Genomic DNA, 18,247 nt, shown 5'->3' on the forward strand with positions numbered 1-18,247 from the left:
TTATGCAAGCATTAAGGCAAAATGCACTTATCGCTGAAGGATAACCAGTGAGAAACGTCCACTTTCAAAGACACAGACTTCCACAGGATCCCAACTTTACATCCTGCCTCCTGTAAGTTCTCCATTCCATTCTCCCGGTTTCACCGTCTCTGTCACTACTGCTCCAACAATGAGATCTTCCAACTTATCAGTCAGTAGAGCTCTTGAATTAATTGCATCTACTTCCCACTACACTCTCTCCTAGTCTAGACCAGTCTGAAGAAGGGTCTTGACCCAGAACATTACCCATTCCTTCTCTCCAGAGATGCTGCCTGTCCCGCTGAGTTACTCCAGTTTTTTGTGTCTGTCTTTGGTTTAAACCAGCATCTGTAGTTCCTTCTTACACACTCTTTCCTAAATAATGTTATCCACCCAACAGCCTCATGTTCAGTGGGTCATCTTTTGTAATTTCCATCACCACCAATGAGATTCCATCGCTCCACACATCTTTCCAACCATTCTGCTTTCACCATTCCAAAGAGACTATTCCCATTGCAATCCCCTAGTCTAATCTTCAATATTCACAAACCATTCCCTTTCTGACAGTGCTTCCCCTGCAACAAGTGGAAATGCAAAACCTGTGCTTTCGCCTCTTCCCTTTCCAACATCCAGGGACCCAAACAGTCCTTCCAGGAAAAGCAGTGAAAAGCTTTTATGTTGTGCTAACCAGTCAGTGGAGAGACAATACATAGTTACAATCAGCCATTTATAGTATAGATACATGATAAGGGAATAATATTCAGTGCAAGGTAAAGCCTGCAAAGTCTGATCAAAGATAGTCTGATGATCACCAATGAGGTAAATAGGAATTCAGAACTGCTCTTTGGTTGTGGTTGGACGATTCAGTTGCCTGCTAACAGCTGTGAAGAAACTATCCCTGCCTGAGGAAAAACGTTTTCAGTCAGAGAGTTGTGAATCTGTGGAATTCTATGCCTCAGAAGGCAGTGGAGGCCAATTCTTTGAATGCATTCAAGAGAGAGCTGGATAGAGCTCTTAAGGATAGCGGAGTCAGGGGGTATGGGGAGAAGGCAGGAACGGGGTACTGATTGAGAATGATCAGCCATGATCACATTGAATGGCGGTGCTGGCTCGAAGGGCCGAATGGCCTCCTCCTGCACCTATTGTCTATTGCAGGGGTGGCCAAACTTGCTTAATGTAAGAGCCACATACGCTAAAGTTCAGATGTTTGAGAGCCGCAAGACATTAACAAAATTTACACGTACGTTTTTATTGTTACATACACATTTTGTTACAAACATTTTATATAAATATTAAGAAATGCATGTGTGCAATATTTATTCATGTATGCAGTTTTTTAAACTGTTAATTTGTATTAGTTTCAGTAATCACAAAGTACACATATATACCAAATGTTTTCAAAATCTTGACTGATGATTATTTTAACTATATTGAGTGTATTTAATACAGAAATGAACTATGGGAACTTCTAAGAAAAATGTGCAATTTGCATTTCAGTAACATAAAATTAGACTGCTAAAACTAAAACTAATTCTTAAATATTTTTACTAACCATGAACATTAAACTTATGTTTTATTCCAATGGGGTCTCAATTCATACCCAGTAAATAATTATAAAGCTTGAAATTTTTTCTTATTTATCTTTTATATTAACTGTGATGAAAAAAGGAGCTCAGCCAACATATTTCCACGAGCCGCATATTAAAGGTCAAAGAGCCGCATGTAGCTCGCGAGCCGCGGTTTGGCCACCCCTGGTCTATTGTCTATTGTCTATATGGAAGCGTGCTTTTTCACATTTTTATACCTTTTGCCCGATGGGAGAGAGGCGTGGCCAGGGCACGACTCATCCTTGATTATGCTGCTGGCCTTACAGAGGCAACGTGAGGTATAAATAGAGTCAATAGAAGGGAGGTTGGTTTGTGTGATGGTCTAGGCTGCGTCCTCAATTCGCTGCAATTTCTTGCGGTCTTGGATGGAGCTGTTCCCAAACCAAGTTGTGATGCATCCGAATAAAATGCTTTCTATGGGGCATCTGTAGAGGTTGGTGAGAGTTGTAGGTAGGGGGCATGCCAAACTTCCTAATCCTTCTAAGGAAGTAGGGCATTGGTGGGCTTTTTTGGTCGTTGCTTCAATATGGGTGGTCCAGGAGAGGTTATGGATGATAGACACAAAAAGCTGGAGTAACTCAGCGGGAAGACTGGATTCAATGCGTTCCATAACTACCCTCTCAAAACATTTAATGATAGTGGATGTCAAGGCCACTGGACGGTAGTCGTTTAGGCATGAGATCTTTTGAATTATAGCTACTCTTATAGCATGAGAAAATTATAGCTACTGTTCTGTATTTAAATCTGGCATAAAACAGATTTCAGTTATACAGATTCCCTGGACTTTGTCATATTGCTATTTGTAGGAACCCTTGTACAATAAATGTAAATAATTTTACAGCATTGCTTCAGTGACTGTTTTAAAACTATTTCATTCACATTCACCATGTTATAGGAAAGCTGTTGTCATGCTGGAAAAGGTACAGAGAAGATTTACAAGGATGTTGCCAGGGCTAGAGTGTGTGAGCTAAAGGGAGAGGTTGAGTAGGCTGGAACTCTATTCCTTAGAGCGCAGGAGGATGAGGGGTGATCTTATAGAGGTGTATAAAATCATGAGAGGAATAGATTGGGTAGATGCACAGAGTCTCTTGCCCAGAGTAAGTGAATCGAGGACCAGAGGACATAGGTTTAAGATGAAGGGGAAAAGATTTCATAGGAATCTGAGAAGTACCTTTTTCACACAAAGGGTAGTGGGTGTATGGACAAGCTGCCAGAGGAGGTAGTTGAAGCTGGGACTATCCCACCATTTAAGAAACAGTTAGACAGGTACATGGATAGGACAAGTTAGGAGGGATATGGACCAAACGTGGGCAGGTGGGACTAGTGTAGCTGAGACATGTTGGCCGGTGTGGGCAAGTTGGTTCGAGGGGCCTATTTCCACACTGCATCACTCTGACTATGACTAAACAGTACTTTGGCACATTCTTAAATTGTTTTACAAAATGTGGTGAAAAATTAACAATATCTTTTTGCTTTTACTCACAGGGCAAGAAGTTAAAGACTTGTTGAGGATGGCTGAAAATTTGATTGAGAGGCAATTTTTTGAAGACCATTGCTCAGAATTGACAGCAATTCCTTTCATCTGGAGTGTGGAAACGGAAGGACCACATTACAGTCTTGACATGAAAATGTCCCATCTGAAAAAGCTAACATTTAATTTTGACTTTGAATCAAAAGCACAAAGGTACTGTATGAATCGATTTTATTGTGTATTTTGCCAAGCTAATGATGTCATAATGAACTGCCTGCAGAGAGTGGTGAGGACGGCTGAGAAAATCATCGGAACTTCACTTTCTTCCATCCAGGACATTCCACATAAACGCTGCTTGTCCAAGGCCAAAAATATCATTAAAGACCTCACCCATATCCATCATGGACTGTTCACCCTGCTGCCCTCTGGTCAAAGGTACTGCAGCATACGGAGCAGAACAGCCAGGTTCTGCAATAGCTTCTTCCCCCGAGCCATCAGACTCTTGAATTCACAATGATCCGCTGCCATTATTTATGTGCAAATTACTTATTTATTTATTTTTCTTTAATCAATTGTTATTATTTGGTATTACATTGTGAGCCAGTTGCAACGGAATTTCGTTCAAATATGCACTCGGCTGTATAGTTTTGAATGACAATAAAGTTATATTCATTCATTCATTCATAGACATTTCACTTGATGTATGTAATATTACAGCAGAGTCACTGTTGCTTATTTCCATCCCAAAATGTTTCATAAAGTTATTGTACTCCTGGTTGATCACAGCATTAACAAGCAATGGTTCCCTAATTGTAATTTAGTTTAGAGACACAGCATGGAATCAAGCATTTGGCCCATCGAGTCTACCAGCTGCATCACTGTGCTGCGCAGTTACTTAGATTATTCTGGCCTCATGCCTAACTCCTCCATCAAGTACTAGTTAATTGTAAGATTAATCCACAGCATTGCCATGTTTATGTGATGATGGTGACCTGGGGTGTTTCATTACTGGCTTTAACCATCTCAGATTGCATGATGGTTGGGCAGAGGAGAAGAGGGTTTGGAGGCTTCAGTCTAAGTCAACGTAAACTGTTTATTGACTTGTTTTTCAGATGACCTTTTCTTGAAAGGTCCTTCAATTGAGAATTCAGAGGGACCAAATTTAAAATGTAGAACACCAATTACTTGTATGAAAATGAATCTCAAGCCTTGTTTTCTTCCACAATTTAGGATTCTAAGATTCAACATCTCGTTAAACGAGTTGGAAGAGATGCCGTGTGACAGCCTGTCTCCATTTGTGAATCTGCTTGAGTTGAATGTGTCTCTCAATTTCCTGAATAGGTAAGTGCTGGTGTACTTAGCGATCTTCAGTAAATTACCAGAACAACGCATGTAATGTGCTAGCCATCCCTTTCCGTTGAGTTTTCTCTGGCTATTCGCTTGCTGCAAGCATGAAGTGATGATGGGGAGAAGGCAGGAACAGGGTACTGATTGTAGATGATCAGCCATGATCACAGTGAATGGCGGTGCTGGCTCGAAGGGCCGGATGGCCTACTCCTGCACCTATTGTCTGTTTTTGTTTTGAATAACAATTTGTATTTGTGCCAGCATGCGTTTGCTTTAATTTACACACATTGGCTATCTCATAGATCTATACTCGTTATCATCATTTGTATAATCACTATCACCAACAGTGCTCCTGTCATAGACCTCAAAATCCCTTCAACGCAAGAGCTTGAATTCTGGGTAATGTGCATGGAACAACATAAAATTGCATTTGTTCTTCACTGCTTCTATGTTGTGACCTACAAGTTGCAAATGTCCTTGGTTACATTGGTTATTTAATTTCTCCATCTAAGATCCCACTCCCTTCTTCTAGTCCCTCAGTTAACTAAAGCTTTACCACTTTCTGGAGCTGAATGTGGTGGGTAGCATTATCCCGTGCGACCCACCACACCATGGGGTGGTTAGTAGCACGTCGGCATAGTGGTAGAGTTGCTGCCATACAATGCCAGAGACCCGGGTTCGATCCAGACTACGGGTGCTTGTCTGTATGGAGTTTGTACGTTCTCCTCATGACCTGCGTGGGTTTTCTCTGGGATCTCGGGTTTCATCTCACACTCCAAAGATGTACAGGTTTGTAGACTAATTGGCTCTCCAGAGATGCTGCCTGTCCTGCTGAGTTACTCCAGCATTTTTGTGTCTATCGTTGGTTTCTTCCTACACATATACCTGACTAGGGCTGCTATTTCTAGTTGAAGACATTCCTGGGAGTGTCATCCTTTGGCTCTCTGCCATCAACAGTTCAAATTTCACATTCCTGTGAGTAGACTAATGTTGATTTTTGACTAGAAGTGAAACAGCCTTTTTTTCCAAATCATATATTTTCACCTAATAGCCAAAAATTATTGATTTTTAAAGAAGTTTAAAAAATAATAATTTATTTTAAATATTGGAATATTTCCATCAAAAGAACACAATGTGCTGGAGTAACTCAGCAGGTCCATCAGCCTCTCTGAAGAACATGGAATGTAGATAGTTCTTCAAACTGAAGAAGGGTCTCAACCTAAAACATCACCTATTAAATGTTCTCCAGAGATGCTGCCTGACCTGTTGAGTTACTCCAGCACATTGTGTCCCTTTGTGTATTAACCAGCATCTGCAGTTCATTGTTTCTCCAATATTTTCCTCTTTGGTTGCTCGCATAAATGTTTGAGGTGGAAAGTCCAGGACAATCCCAAAACATTAGTGGTCATCGCTTGGCATTCTGCATAGATCAGATTAATGGCATGGAAGTAGGTAGTATAAATACCTGTTCTGCTTGCAATTTTAAACTTACAATTTAACCACAAAGTCTTTGAATTCCTGCATCTTTCAATCTATTCTTATCTGACATATTTACCAATAGAGCCATAAATTTTATGGGTAGAGGCGCATTTTATAGAACATGGTTCGTGATTTTATGCAACCTACCTTAAATAATTGGAGAGAGCATCGAGGAGGCCAGCAAGAATAATTATTTGGAAAACCTGTGAGTTTATCTGGATTGATGGGTACAATATTTAAAATGGTGACAGGAATAGAAATGGAAGAGAAGTAATTTATTATTCGACTCTGAGGAGAGAAACTGTACAAGCTTCAGTCAAATGAAAAGATTATTCTATTCTCTTAATTAGCCCCGATGGATAACAGTTTTTGGAATGTCCAGGTGGTCTTTCTGATTCTCCAGATCTTTTAAGTTCCATCAGTGTCCCCTGGTACAGAAGAATAATTATGTGAAACAGACTCCAAATAAAAATAACTGCCATCATTGGATGCCATTTATCACTTTCTAGAAAAAAAAGTTGAGAGATGAATATTGGGGGATGGGGTGAAATTGAAAGTCAGTGGATTAGAACAACCATTTATTTTAATCTGTGATACTGAGGCCTTGACAAAGTCACCTGTGGAAAGAAGACAATTTGGGGTGAACTTCAGAGAGGATTAACTCCCTGGATGTTTTGCTTTCAATTTAGCAAGGATATCAGATAAATTGGACGTGGTTCACAGAAAGAATGGGATTGCTCGGCTGTATGGAAATTTCCCCCATGGCAATCCCTTTTCTCAAATAGCAGATAGTCCGTGGGAACTTTCATTAGGAACTTGAGGTAGGAAATACAAAATAAATATTAGGAAGATTTTATTCACAAATAATTGCGAATTAAGGATTTGGACAAAAACAGAGATGCTGCTTCCACTGTCAGGAGGATCAATGTTTAGAAGGTAAAGATTTCAGGGAATTGTTGAAGATCCCAGAGTGGTAATGAGAATTATTTTTATGCAGCAATTTTTATGATCTGTAATTCACTGACGGAAAGAATGGTGACAGCAAATTCGCTAATTATTTCCAGGAGGAAGTTGGATAAATATGTTTAAGAAGAAGAAATGTACAGTGCCTTAGGGGAGGATCAAGGCTGGGAAATAATTGGATGACTCTTTCAAGGAGTCAACACAGGCATGATGGGCCAAATAATTCCCTTCATTTCTGCACAATTCCATTAATTAGTATAAAAATGTGGAAATATATTAACAGACCGGCTAACAGTTTCAAATCATAGTTATGGCCTATGGATATACTTGCCTTAAATAAGTGAAATAAAGCCAATAATTAGCTATTATAAAAACACTTTTCCCTAAAGATATGCTGATGGAGACAATCTTTATGCCCTCTTACTTTCCTTTTGCTGCACCTTTATTTTGAAATCATGTTTATTTCATATTTTCTTTTGTCAATGAACATAAAACATAGAACGTCACTGCACAGGGATAGGGCCTTCGGCCCACAATGTTTCTGCCAAACATGATGCAGAGATAAACTAATTCTTCTGCCAACACATGATCCACATCCCTCCGTTCCCTGCATATCCATGTGCCTATACTAAATACTTACTTTCCTACAACTTTCTTCTTACATAGCCAACATTTCCCCCTAATTCTGCTTCCACAGCAGGGGGGATTTACAGTAGCAGCTACCGACCAGCATGTATTTGAGATGTGGGCGGAGGCTGAAGCATCTTGGAGAGAACATGCAAACTCCACACAGACGGCATCCAAGGTCAGTATTGAACCTGGGTGGAGTTTGCATGTTTTCCCTACTACCCTGTTTCCTCCCATATTTTCAAGTTCAAGTAGTTGCCCTGAGTTTGGAGGTGAATGGGAGAAACTGGAAAGGGTCAAGAGGAATATGGGGAGTCATAAGGTTTTCGAGTCATACGGCATAGGAACAGGCCCTTCAGCCCACCTTGCCCACACCGGCCAACATGGCCCAATTACACTGGTCCCACCTGCCTGCATTTGGCCCAGATCCCAACGAAATTAGTGTGGGATTAGTGTAAAAGGATTTTGGGTTGGTTTAAAGGATACTTAATGGTTGGCATAGACTTGATGGCCCAAGGGCTGTTTTTGTGCTGCATAAACTCTATGACAGAAAGTAATGATGTGCAGGCTGCACTGTGCACGGTGAAAGATTTCAGAGCAGTGCTGAATTAGCTAAGTTGCTCTCCCCCCTTGTTAATTAAATATTTAATTTTGCCCGTATCGTACGTATGGTGGCCACCTGGTGGGACCCATTGAATCGCGAATGAATGACCATCAGATGGGGTCGATGGCTGATAGTCACATGCTCCAATAACCTTCTATTTGTTCGCTATACGAGGAGCAATTTCAGATTGCTGCTCACACAAAGTGTATCCCAGCAAGATACAGTGTCTTTCTCCAGGGCAGAATTATCAAACACTAAAGCATATAGCTTTAAATTCAGAGGGAGAAGTTTTTAAAGTAGATATTCAGGCAAATTCTTTGTGTAGGTACAATGGTGGCGTTTACAAGGTATACACAGGGACATGATCACGCAGGGAAAGTGTTGGAGTAACTGAGCGGGTCAGGTAGCATCTCTGGAGAGCATGGATAGGTGACGTTTTGGGTCGGGACTCTTCTTCAGACCAGGCAGTTACTGGATAGATATGGATCATGTGCAGGCAGATGGGGTTAGTTTATGAGACATCATGTCCAGCATGGCCATGGTCGGCCGGAGAGCCTGTGCTTGTGCTTAGTTCTATGTTCTAAGTTCACAGGAGATTTTCAGCAGCAGCACTACCTGCTGCACAGTGCCGCCAGAGACGGCTTTCATCCTTTGGCACTCGACCTGAAACTTTCTTTTCATCGATAACTAAATTGTGTATTATTTCTTGCCCCAGTCCAAATCTTTTCAATTTCTTGTTAAGTTCATAGATTTTAGTTTTAAATATCTGTGGCTACCCAACACAGCGCCACTTACTCCCCAGTAGCACCAAGAATAAATTATTCCCTTCAAGTGGCTGGAAGTTTCCAATAATCGTTACCAGCGTTTCTCAACTAGGGTTCCCAGGAACCCTAGGGTTCCGCGAGAGGTCACTAGGGGTTTAGATTTAGATTTAGAGATACAGCGCGGAAACAGGCCCTTCGGCCCACCGAGTCCGTGCCGCCCAGCGATCTCCGCACACTAACACTATCCTACACACACTAGGGAGAATTTTTACATATTACCCAGTCAATTAACCTACATACCTCCGAGAGAAATAGTGTTAAAAAGGCTAATCATATGTAAATGCATTTTTGAGTCATTCTTTGTGTTTAATTTCACAATAAACTTGAGAAAAACGTATATTATTTTTTGCTTAAACCAGTTATCAGAAAAATATATTATTTTTCCCTTATGAACTTTGTTTATGAAAGAGAAAGAAAGAAAGAGATTAATAAAGATATATAATAATTTTTATGTAGGGGTTCACTGCGACATGGAAATTATTTCAAGGGTACCGCAAGGATAAAAATGTTGAGAAATGCTGATCTAATCTATAGTCCATGCTAGATCTCCCAGTGCTGGAAATGAAAGTTATTTGTTTTCACTCTCCTTATGTGTGTTGTTATTTTTGTTGTTGCTGCAGCGTCTCATGGCTCAGGGGCTTACCTCAGTTGATGGTTTTGAATCTGTCGCACAACATTATTGAATCTCTCCAAGGGTTAGAATGCTGTAAGATGTTGACAGCTCTGGACCTTTCGCACAACCAGATCGGGAGCATTGCAAACCTACCTATTCTCAACAGCCTCACTAAGTTGCATCTCAGTGGGAACAAGGTAACTCCTCAGTGACCACACATCCATCTGTATGATTTTGTAGCTTAGATATAAACCTAAGCTTCTGAAAAGAACAGGATTGGACTTGACTGTGATACTGTCCAAGGTATCACAGACTGTGGGGATGGTTCTCCAAAAGGTTGGCATGAAGATTGGCTAATTGCATAAGATTCTCTAAGGCTGCATGAGGCCAATCTGTCCACCACAAGTCAATTTTACATTCCATAAATATTCCCGTCCAGTTGCTGTTACACAACCTGAAGATGAAGCTGTTTTCTTCCTGTGCTGGTTATATTGGCTAGTATTACAAGATAGTTTCCAGGACTTTCCAACTGAACAAGCAGGAGTTGAGGCAAGGAGCATTAATGCATTTAAGATAGCGCTAGATGAACACAAGGTCAGACTGATGTAGTTAGATGAATAAAGGCAGAAGGACACTTTAGCGAACACGGAACAGAGACCAGGCTGTTGAAATGTATTAATTTTGTATCATTGTGTAAGGCTTTGTGCTGGTCCAGTAACTGCCATGTGATTATTTTGTGTTTTTTTAGTTGGAATCTCTAGAAGGTGTTCAGCATCTCCCCCATCTCTGTGAACTGTACATACAGGGTAACCGTATTTGCAGCCTGCTGCATCTCTCCAGCTCACTGAACCTATGTGTTCTCGATGCTTCAGACAATGTGATTCTCTCCCTCTCTGACACTCTGCATGTCCTTGAAAACCTGAGGAGGTTGAAGCAACTGAGACTTAAAGTAAGGATATTTGCCAGTCTATCGGTGGTTTTCATTCATTATCATCTTTCTTCTGGTTCAATTGTTGGAATTCCATGAAAATAAAGGACTAGTAAAGATGTAAAATAGACTTCTATCTAACTATAAGCTGAAGCAGGCTATTTATGGCCTATTTTAATCCAGGCACCTACTTGATACCATCATACAGTCAAAATCACCTCAGTTAATGGCTAATTATCCTCATGAACGAACATATTAATAATGGGCATCCATCCATAACAGCTGATACATGTATAAACAGCTAATAAAACAAGATGTAGAGAGTGTTAATGCTTTTTGTGCTGTGGAGAAATAGGCAGGGTGCAAGGACTTTTGACTATGCGTAATCTCAACAATAGGGTAAACTCAGCGACAGAGAGGTTATAATATTTCTCCATTCCCAATCTTTCCCCAAAACAGTGTGATTGGTGAAGAAAAATAATCTAAAAGTGGTTTATTGACCGGGTTAAATATGAACAGAGAACAGGACAGCACACGAATTGGCAATTTGGTCCACAATATCTATGCCCAACAGGCTGCCATTATTTATCTACTTGCACATAACCCATATCTCTCCATTCCCTGCATATCCATGTGCCTATCCAAAATTCTTTTAAATGCCACTAACATATCTGCTTCAACCCCTGGCAGCACTTTCCAGGCCTGACCGCATATCTCCTTTAAGTTTTGCCCCTCTCACCTTAAACCTATGTTCTATAGTATTTGTTTTTTTCCATCCTGGAAAATGATTCTGACTGACTATCCTATCTATGCCTCTCATAATTTTATATACTTCTATCAGGTCTCTCCGCGACTCCAGTGTTCCAAAGAAAACAATCCCAAGTCAGTTCAAAGGCTCCCTGAAGTTTTAGATGGTTTAGAATGGCCTGGTCAGAAATGAGAAAAGAAGACTACATTTATTTTTAAAACGGTAGAGCTTCTGAATATGTCCATGCATTGTACAATCTTACTTCATGCCATCTACCATGTTAGTATTTTCTAATACACTATCCCCATGTTATTGAGCAAAACTAAATTGAATAAATGTGTAGTAAGGAACTGCAGATGCTAGTTTATACCAAAGATGGACGCAAAATGCTGGAGTAACCCATTGGCAACGTCTCTGGAGAGAAAGAATAGGCGACGTTTCAGGTCAGAACCTTCATCAGACTGACCGTAGAGGTGGGGGGGGGGGGAGAAGTGGTGGAAATAAACCGGAGGGGAAAAAAAGACCAGAAAAAATGTGTCCCTTCGTAAACCACAAAACAAAGGTAACAAAAGCTAAGATATTCAAAAGCAAAATATTTCAGACACCTGGAAATCTGAAATAAAAACACACAATAGTGTTGAAAATACTCAGCAGATCAGGCAGCATCCGTGGAGCTATTTTAGGTTTTTCACCTTTCATTAGTATAATAATGTTATCCCTTGTGTCCAGTCTGCACTCACCTCATTGATAAGTGACACTGCAGAAGACCTGATGGTCCTTTCCATGACCACTGAGGCACAGCCATAACAGTGGAGTAGACGGCCAGAATCACCACCTCTCATGGCTGTAGTGAATCTGGCCCTGAGTTTAGTGAAAGACAAATATTTCACATGTTGCCACAATGCAAACTATTTACAATCATCTTGCAAAATTCCTCAATCTAGACTGCATAAATAAATAACCTGCTTGGGAATAATTATCGGTGCACGATGCCAGCGGTTAATAGAGAGGGGGTTTTACATTGAGGCTATCCATAACCATTGATATGGATAAAAACACTGCAACAAAGACCAGACCATGTACGTTATCTATACTCCTCAAAGCCGCAAAGGTACCAAGAAATATGGATTCAATATTCATACAACAGGAACGTACTTGCAACAAGTCTGCATGCCCCAAAGCAAGGAGGGAAAAAAAATTGTTGAAGAGTGATGAGTGGATATCTGAAAAACTATAAAGGAGTTTGATAAATGGAAATAATCTTGTACTATGTGGAAATCCCAAAACTAGAGGCCATGTTTAAAATAGTTACTAAATTCAACTAGGAATTCCGAAAGATTGTGTTTATTCAGTGAAAGATTAGATTGCAAAACTTACAACTTCATGGACAGATTGAGGGGAATAACATTTGATGAATTTAAAAGGAAAAACAAAACTAAATTTATGCTGACTGAGTAAGATGCTGAAGGGCAGGTCATGCAGAATGTAAACACTGACTTAGACAAGAGGTGTCGAAATGTGCTCTATCTGACTGGTGAAATCATTGGAAATGAGGGAGGTGGTTTGATATCTCTCATCTCGGGAGTGAGTGTGTAGGAAGGAACTGCAGATGCAGGCTTAAACTGAAGATGGACATAAAATGCTGGAGTAACTCAGAAGGACAGGCAGCATCTTTGGAGAGAAGGAATGGGTGACGTTTTGTGTTGAGACCCTTCGCAGAAGAAGGGTCTCGTTGAGTTACTCCAGCATTTTGTGTCTATCTTCGGGAGAGAGAGTAACGCAACACAAAGGCAAATAAGGTAAGATGGTAACCATGCAACCTTACCTGAACTTACCTGGCGGTGAAATTCATATTTTCGTCTGAAATTATGTTTCAGAAATGGTGAATTCTAATATTTTTAAATTCTTGCTTAGGGCAATCCCTTAACCCAAGATGATCACTGCAACACTGCCATCAGGCAATACACAACAGTTGAAATCCTGGATAATGTGCTCCTAAAGGACTGCTTCACATGTGGGCTGACATTTGAACCACCTGCAGACTTGCAAGAACAGACGAAGGAAGACATGAAGGAGAGTGCGCGGTTGGCCTTCCAGAGCAAAGTGCAGGAGAAACGAATTGAAACTGAGATGGCTATCCATTATCTTCACAGCAGGATGCTGTAAGTAATTGTCTATAATTCATTCCCAGACCTCTACCATTTTTGCTCTATTTCTCTGATCTTAAATCAAACAGCCACATCTACCCCATCCTGAATCTGACTGCAATACGAGTACTTTGTGATTAATACCCCTTAAATCTGAATAATAAAGTTAAAATCCATCAATCGATTGCACCGCAGGCACCTCTCTTCCACTCAAAACCGGTTCACTGTCTGCCTCCAATCTCATTGTCCTTTCTCTTTTTGTTGTTGCTGTTAAGCTTTCTGAACTTATTATTCATTAGAGCGCTTTTTCATTATAGTGTGCTTGGTCTTCTAATCCTATCAATCCTGGGTATCTACTCCAGTTTTACTTGATATGCATTGTGCCGGGAACCTGGCATGATTCATTACCCTCCGCATTGCTTGCTCTCCTGTGCCAAAAACCTGCTGCAAACCTCTAATGGACTTGCAGCAGAAATGTTTCTGGGGAGAGTTGAGCTTCCATGATGAGTTGCTGCTTTACAGCGAATGCAGCGCCGGAGACTCAGGTTCGATCCTGACTACGGGTGCTGCACTGTAAGGAGTTTGTACGTTCTCCCCGTGACCTGCGTGGGTTTTCTCCGAGATCTTCGGTTTCCTCCCACACTCCAAAGACGTACAGGTATGTAGGTTAATTGGCTGGGTAAATGTAAAAATTGTCCCTAGTGGGTGTAGGATAGTGTTAATATACGGGGATCCCTGGGCGGCACGGACTTGGAGGGCCGAAAAGGCCTGTTTCCGGCTGTATATATATGATATGATATGATATGATGATGAGAGACACTGCATATTCCGATCAGGCTGTTTTGTTCATGGAACAGCTGGTATCGATCCCCAGGAATGGTCTGCACCCGGAAAGCCACAAACTGCTGGAGTAAATCAGAAGGTCAGGCAGCATCTCTGGAAAATATGGAAAAGGGTCCCAATCTGAAACATCACCTATCCATGCTCTTCAGGAATGCTGCCTAACCTGGATCAGACTTCAGAAGAAGGGTCCCGACCCGAAACGCCACCTATCCAGGTTCTCCAGGGATGCTGCCGGACTCGCTGAGTTACTCCAGCACTTTGTGTCTTTACTTGACGAAACTCTGCTCTTCACTTCAGTGGGATTTTTGGTCATCTCTTTTACATTAACTTTTCTCTTTCTTCCCCCCCCACACCCCAATGGTTTATATTTCCCTTCTAGTTTATTTAATCATTGGCTGGAAATTACTTTGGCATGAGTTGAGGTTGGAAATGTCACAATGAAAATGCAAGCTTTCATTTCCTATGTTTAAAGCAATCAGTTCATTTTGTTACCTGTTTCCCCCTTGTCCTTCCTAGTTTCTCTTTAAGCTATTTGCCTTAACTCCTTGGCACAGCAATTTCCACATCCTGAGCACCTCATTGGTAAAAAAAAGTTCCCATGGCAATATTTTGAAGCAAACAGCTTTTTTTCTCATTGATCAACATAACTGGAAAAGATTGATTTGACAACAATCACTATTTGATTCACAAGATTATGCTGTTTACAAACTACCATTTTTTTCCAGATTTAAACACCTCATTGGCTTCAGGGCTCTGGGGAGTGCAGAATGTAATGCAAGTTGCTTTATTGAGAGAAATTGCACTGATGAAGCAAAGGTTGGGTGAGACTAAAAGTGCAATTAAAGAGATGACACAACACGATAACCCACTTTTGCACTTTATTGATACACCAATAATCTTTTAATATTTTCTTGTCTTTTACTTTAAATTGAAGTGGCATCAGATGAAAAGATAGATCTAGAATGAAGGTAAAAGATCCAACCTTCTCCATTCCATGGTTGAAGACCTGTAGTTAATCTCTCACATCAATTACCCCTTCAACGATTCATAGGATTTTACCTCCTCTGCCTTATCTATTCCAAGTCCATTTTCTTTGTTGGAAGAGCATTACTTTGACGTTTTAAGTTTATATTTATGCAACCGTCATATGTCCCATCTTTCTAAACCTATTTTGCTGCTTTCTATAGGAGTCTTCAAAAAGATAATCGGGAAATGGAAGATCGCTTAACATTGGAGTTGCAGGCATACTACAGGTACCTGCAGCTGATTTAATAGCAAACCCTTCCGTTATTGCAAAAGCAAGAATCAAAATTACCATGACCACGATCTACCCATGGATGATTGATGATGTTGCTAAAAGTTCAGTTTACTATACATTGGAGAAGACTCAAAAGGTGGCAGTAAACTCCAGGGTTCTCTTTTTACTTTTAAAATCGTGTATTATTTTAAAATATTCCCTAGCCATCCATTCCCTGTTTGAAAAACAAAATAAGGATTTTAATCTAACACTAGACCAAGTGGCTCATTCCAATATAATAGAATTTTTGTTTCAATGTACTGAAGGCGTGACCCAGTGTGAATTTGGTGGATAGGTAGACCATACAATGCTCTCATCTCAGGATCTGTGTATTCTTCCCTCGGTCATATGCTGATTTTGAATTACTTCAAGAACCAAGGGTGTTTAATTGTCATACGCACCGGGATTTAAATAATGAAATTTTCATTTGCTAAAGCTTTTACAGGCACAAAATGCAACTTTGCAACACATAAGTATACAAATTATCAGTTGTACTAGTTAAATCAGCCCATAATAATGCAAGCCAAAAATATAGTACAAAGTCTCCTCAGTGCGCCAGAGAACAGGGTTCAATCCTGATCTCAGGAGCTGTGTGTGCGGAGCTTGTACGTTCTCCCTGTGACTGCGTGGGTGTCCTCCGGGTGCTCTGGTGTCCACCCACATCCCATAGACGGGCGGGATTGTAGGTTAATTGGCCTCTGAAAATTGCCCCTAGTTTGTAGGGAATGGGAAAGTGGGTAACGTAGAACTGGTGTGAGGGGGTGCTCGATAGCCACTGTGGATTCGGTTGGCCGAAGGGTCTGTATCTCCAAAATAAACTCCCTTGCAGTTTGGTTCAGAGATAGAATTGTGATTAGGGTTGTGCAGGGTGTTTCAAGAGCTAGGATGAAGCTGTTCTTGAACCTGGAGGTTGCAGTTAATCAAGCTCTTCCCAATGGTACTAGCGAAATGAGTGCAGAGCCTGCAGAGTGTGGGATTTTGATGATACAGACTACCCTCGTTATTGTGGACCTCTTTTATCGGATTTCGGTTATAGTGGACAAAATCTGTCGTAATCGAGGTGTCCATTTGTATTGAGAATAATGGACCAAGCTTGTTTCATCGAGGTGGTTGGAGCAAATCTTGTCTCAGCCTGTGTTTTCCTTTCCTGTTTATTGTGTGTCTTGTTTAATGTATGTTTAATGGCTATTTTTCCCAATATTATACATACCTATCCCCTTTACACAGTTATAACGGACAATTGGCAATAGTGGACAAGATTCTCCCTGCCTCTCCCCCTTGGTCTGTTATCACGAGAGTTATCTGTTTGAGCTGCCTTTTTGAGCCAGCACTTGGGACGAAATGTACCAGTGTCTCAGCAACGATCAATCCATAAAGTGCTAAATTATCATCCATCAGTACTTATCTGTAGACTGTAGATTGTCACTCTTTTGTGAAAGGTGTTAATTGATTTGTCATTAATTTGTTTTTGTTGCAACTCTATTTTACACGTTAATTACTCTGGGAAAACAAATGATCTTTGTTCTGAGTCTTGCTCAGAATTAATACATTGATAAAAGATCATTCTGTTTCACCATGTATCATCTCACAATTTTCAAGTCATTAGTTTTATTGCGGCTGGTGATATTGGATTTTCTGATAGTGTTCAGCACTTTCAGTACTTGGAATGTAGTTTTTCCTCTGCCAAGAACTTTAAATATAAAAATCCCAACACGTGGCTTCTAGTTCAGGAATGTAGGGACAGGAGTTTGTGATATTTACTCCCTGGAGCCTGCTCGACCATTCAGTAGATCATGGTGTTGCCTACTTGCAATTAAATTTGTATTTAATCAGTTCTGAAGCCAGGTTTTGGTCTTGAAGCATTCAATTTTTTTTTCTTTCCACATATTCTGTCTGACCTTCTGAATGTTCCCAGCGCTTCCTAATTTAAATTTCAGATTTCTATAACATGCAGACTTTATTTTTTATAAAAAATAGCTACGGTTCTAAATTTCTTTTGTTTCCCCTACTGAACCCAATCAATCTGGGTTTATTTTCTAACCTTTTACTTAGTCCCCCAATTATTCACCCAATATTTTACAAAGTGAGGCCAAACCCCACCTCCCCCCCTAGTAAAAATAAATAGCTTCCTTTGAGTCATTTATATCCGTTTTAATCTTGTTCTTCTTGCCTAATCACTTTTCACTTGAAAAAAGACATAAAGTGCTAGAGTAACTCAGCAGGTCAGGAAGCGTCAGACAACATCATGTCATTTTTTTGGAAACTTGCATCGGCAGTTCCTTGTATCTACTCTTTACAATTGACTTTCAATGAGAGACACTGCATCTGCAGATGCTGGAAACTCCAGCAAAAAAAGACATTACTGGGGGAACACTGGCTCAGGCAGCATCTGTGGATGAAAATGGAGGGATAATTTTCCAGTGACTTTCTGACAGCCGTTCTTGTTCAGAATTGAACTAGGAACATTGTGGAAATAGTCCATTTGGATCTACTTTGAAAGAGAGAGAGAGAAATGAATTGCATTCTTTAGCCTGGTACATAAATCTATTGCTTTATAGATATGAGGTTAAAAGGATATTTGCATTGGCCAAAAAATGCTGCAAAAGTAAAATACATTTCCTGACCACTTCCTCTCAGGTATTTGGATGCTATTCCTCCTGAAGATTATCAGAGTATCGATTCCAAGAAGGTTCCTGATGCCATAGAGAGATACATGTTCACCAAGTTTTGG

The 18,247-nt window shown here is 40.4% G+C and overlaps 1 protein-coding gene across 1 annotated transcript; it reads left to right on the plus strand.

The window, feature by feature from the left end:
- The first annotated feature begins 1,221 nt into the window (after window positions 1-1,221).
- On the plus strand, window positions 1,222-9,765 carry LOC144604755 (uncharacterized). Its single transcript, XM_078419386.1, has 4 exons — window positions 1,222-1,258; window positions 3,111-3,309; window positions 4,327-4,437; window positions 9,561-9,765. The coding sequence occupies exons 1-4, from the start codon at window positions 1,222-1,224 to the stop codon at window positions 9,763-9,765; spliced, it is 552 nt and encodes a 183-aa protein (XP_078275512.1).
- The last annotated feature ends 8,482 nt before the right edge of the window (window positions 9,766-18,247 follow it).

This window comes from Rhinoraja longicauda, chromosome 23 (assembly GCF_053455715.1).
Source record: "Rhinoraja longicauda isolate Sanriku21f chromosome 23, sRhiLon1.1, whole genome shotgun sequence".
Lineage (NCBI taxonomy): Eukaryota > Metazoa > Chordata > Chondrichthyes > Rajiformes > Arhynchobatidae > Rhinoraja > Rhinoraja longicauda.

Bases quoted from the DNA above. Each gene is read 5' to 3' on its own strand.
- LOC144604755 (XM_078419386.1), top strand. From the start codon at position 1,222: ATGTTTGAGAGCCGCAAGACATTAACAAAATTTACAC. The intron at 1,259-3,110 runs GTACGTTTTTAT...TTTTACTCACAG, and splicing joins GACATTAACAAAATTTACAC to GGCAAGAAGTTAAAGACTTG. The intron at 3,310-4,326 runs GTACTGTATGAA...TCCACAATTTAG, and splicing joins TTTGAATCAAAAGCACAAAG to GATTCTAAGATTCAACATCT.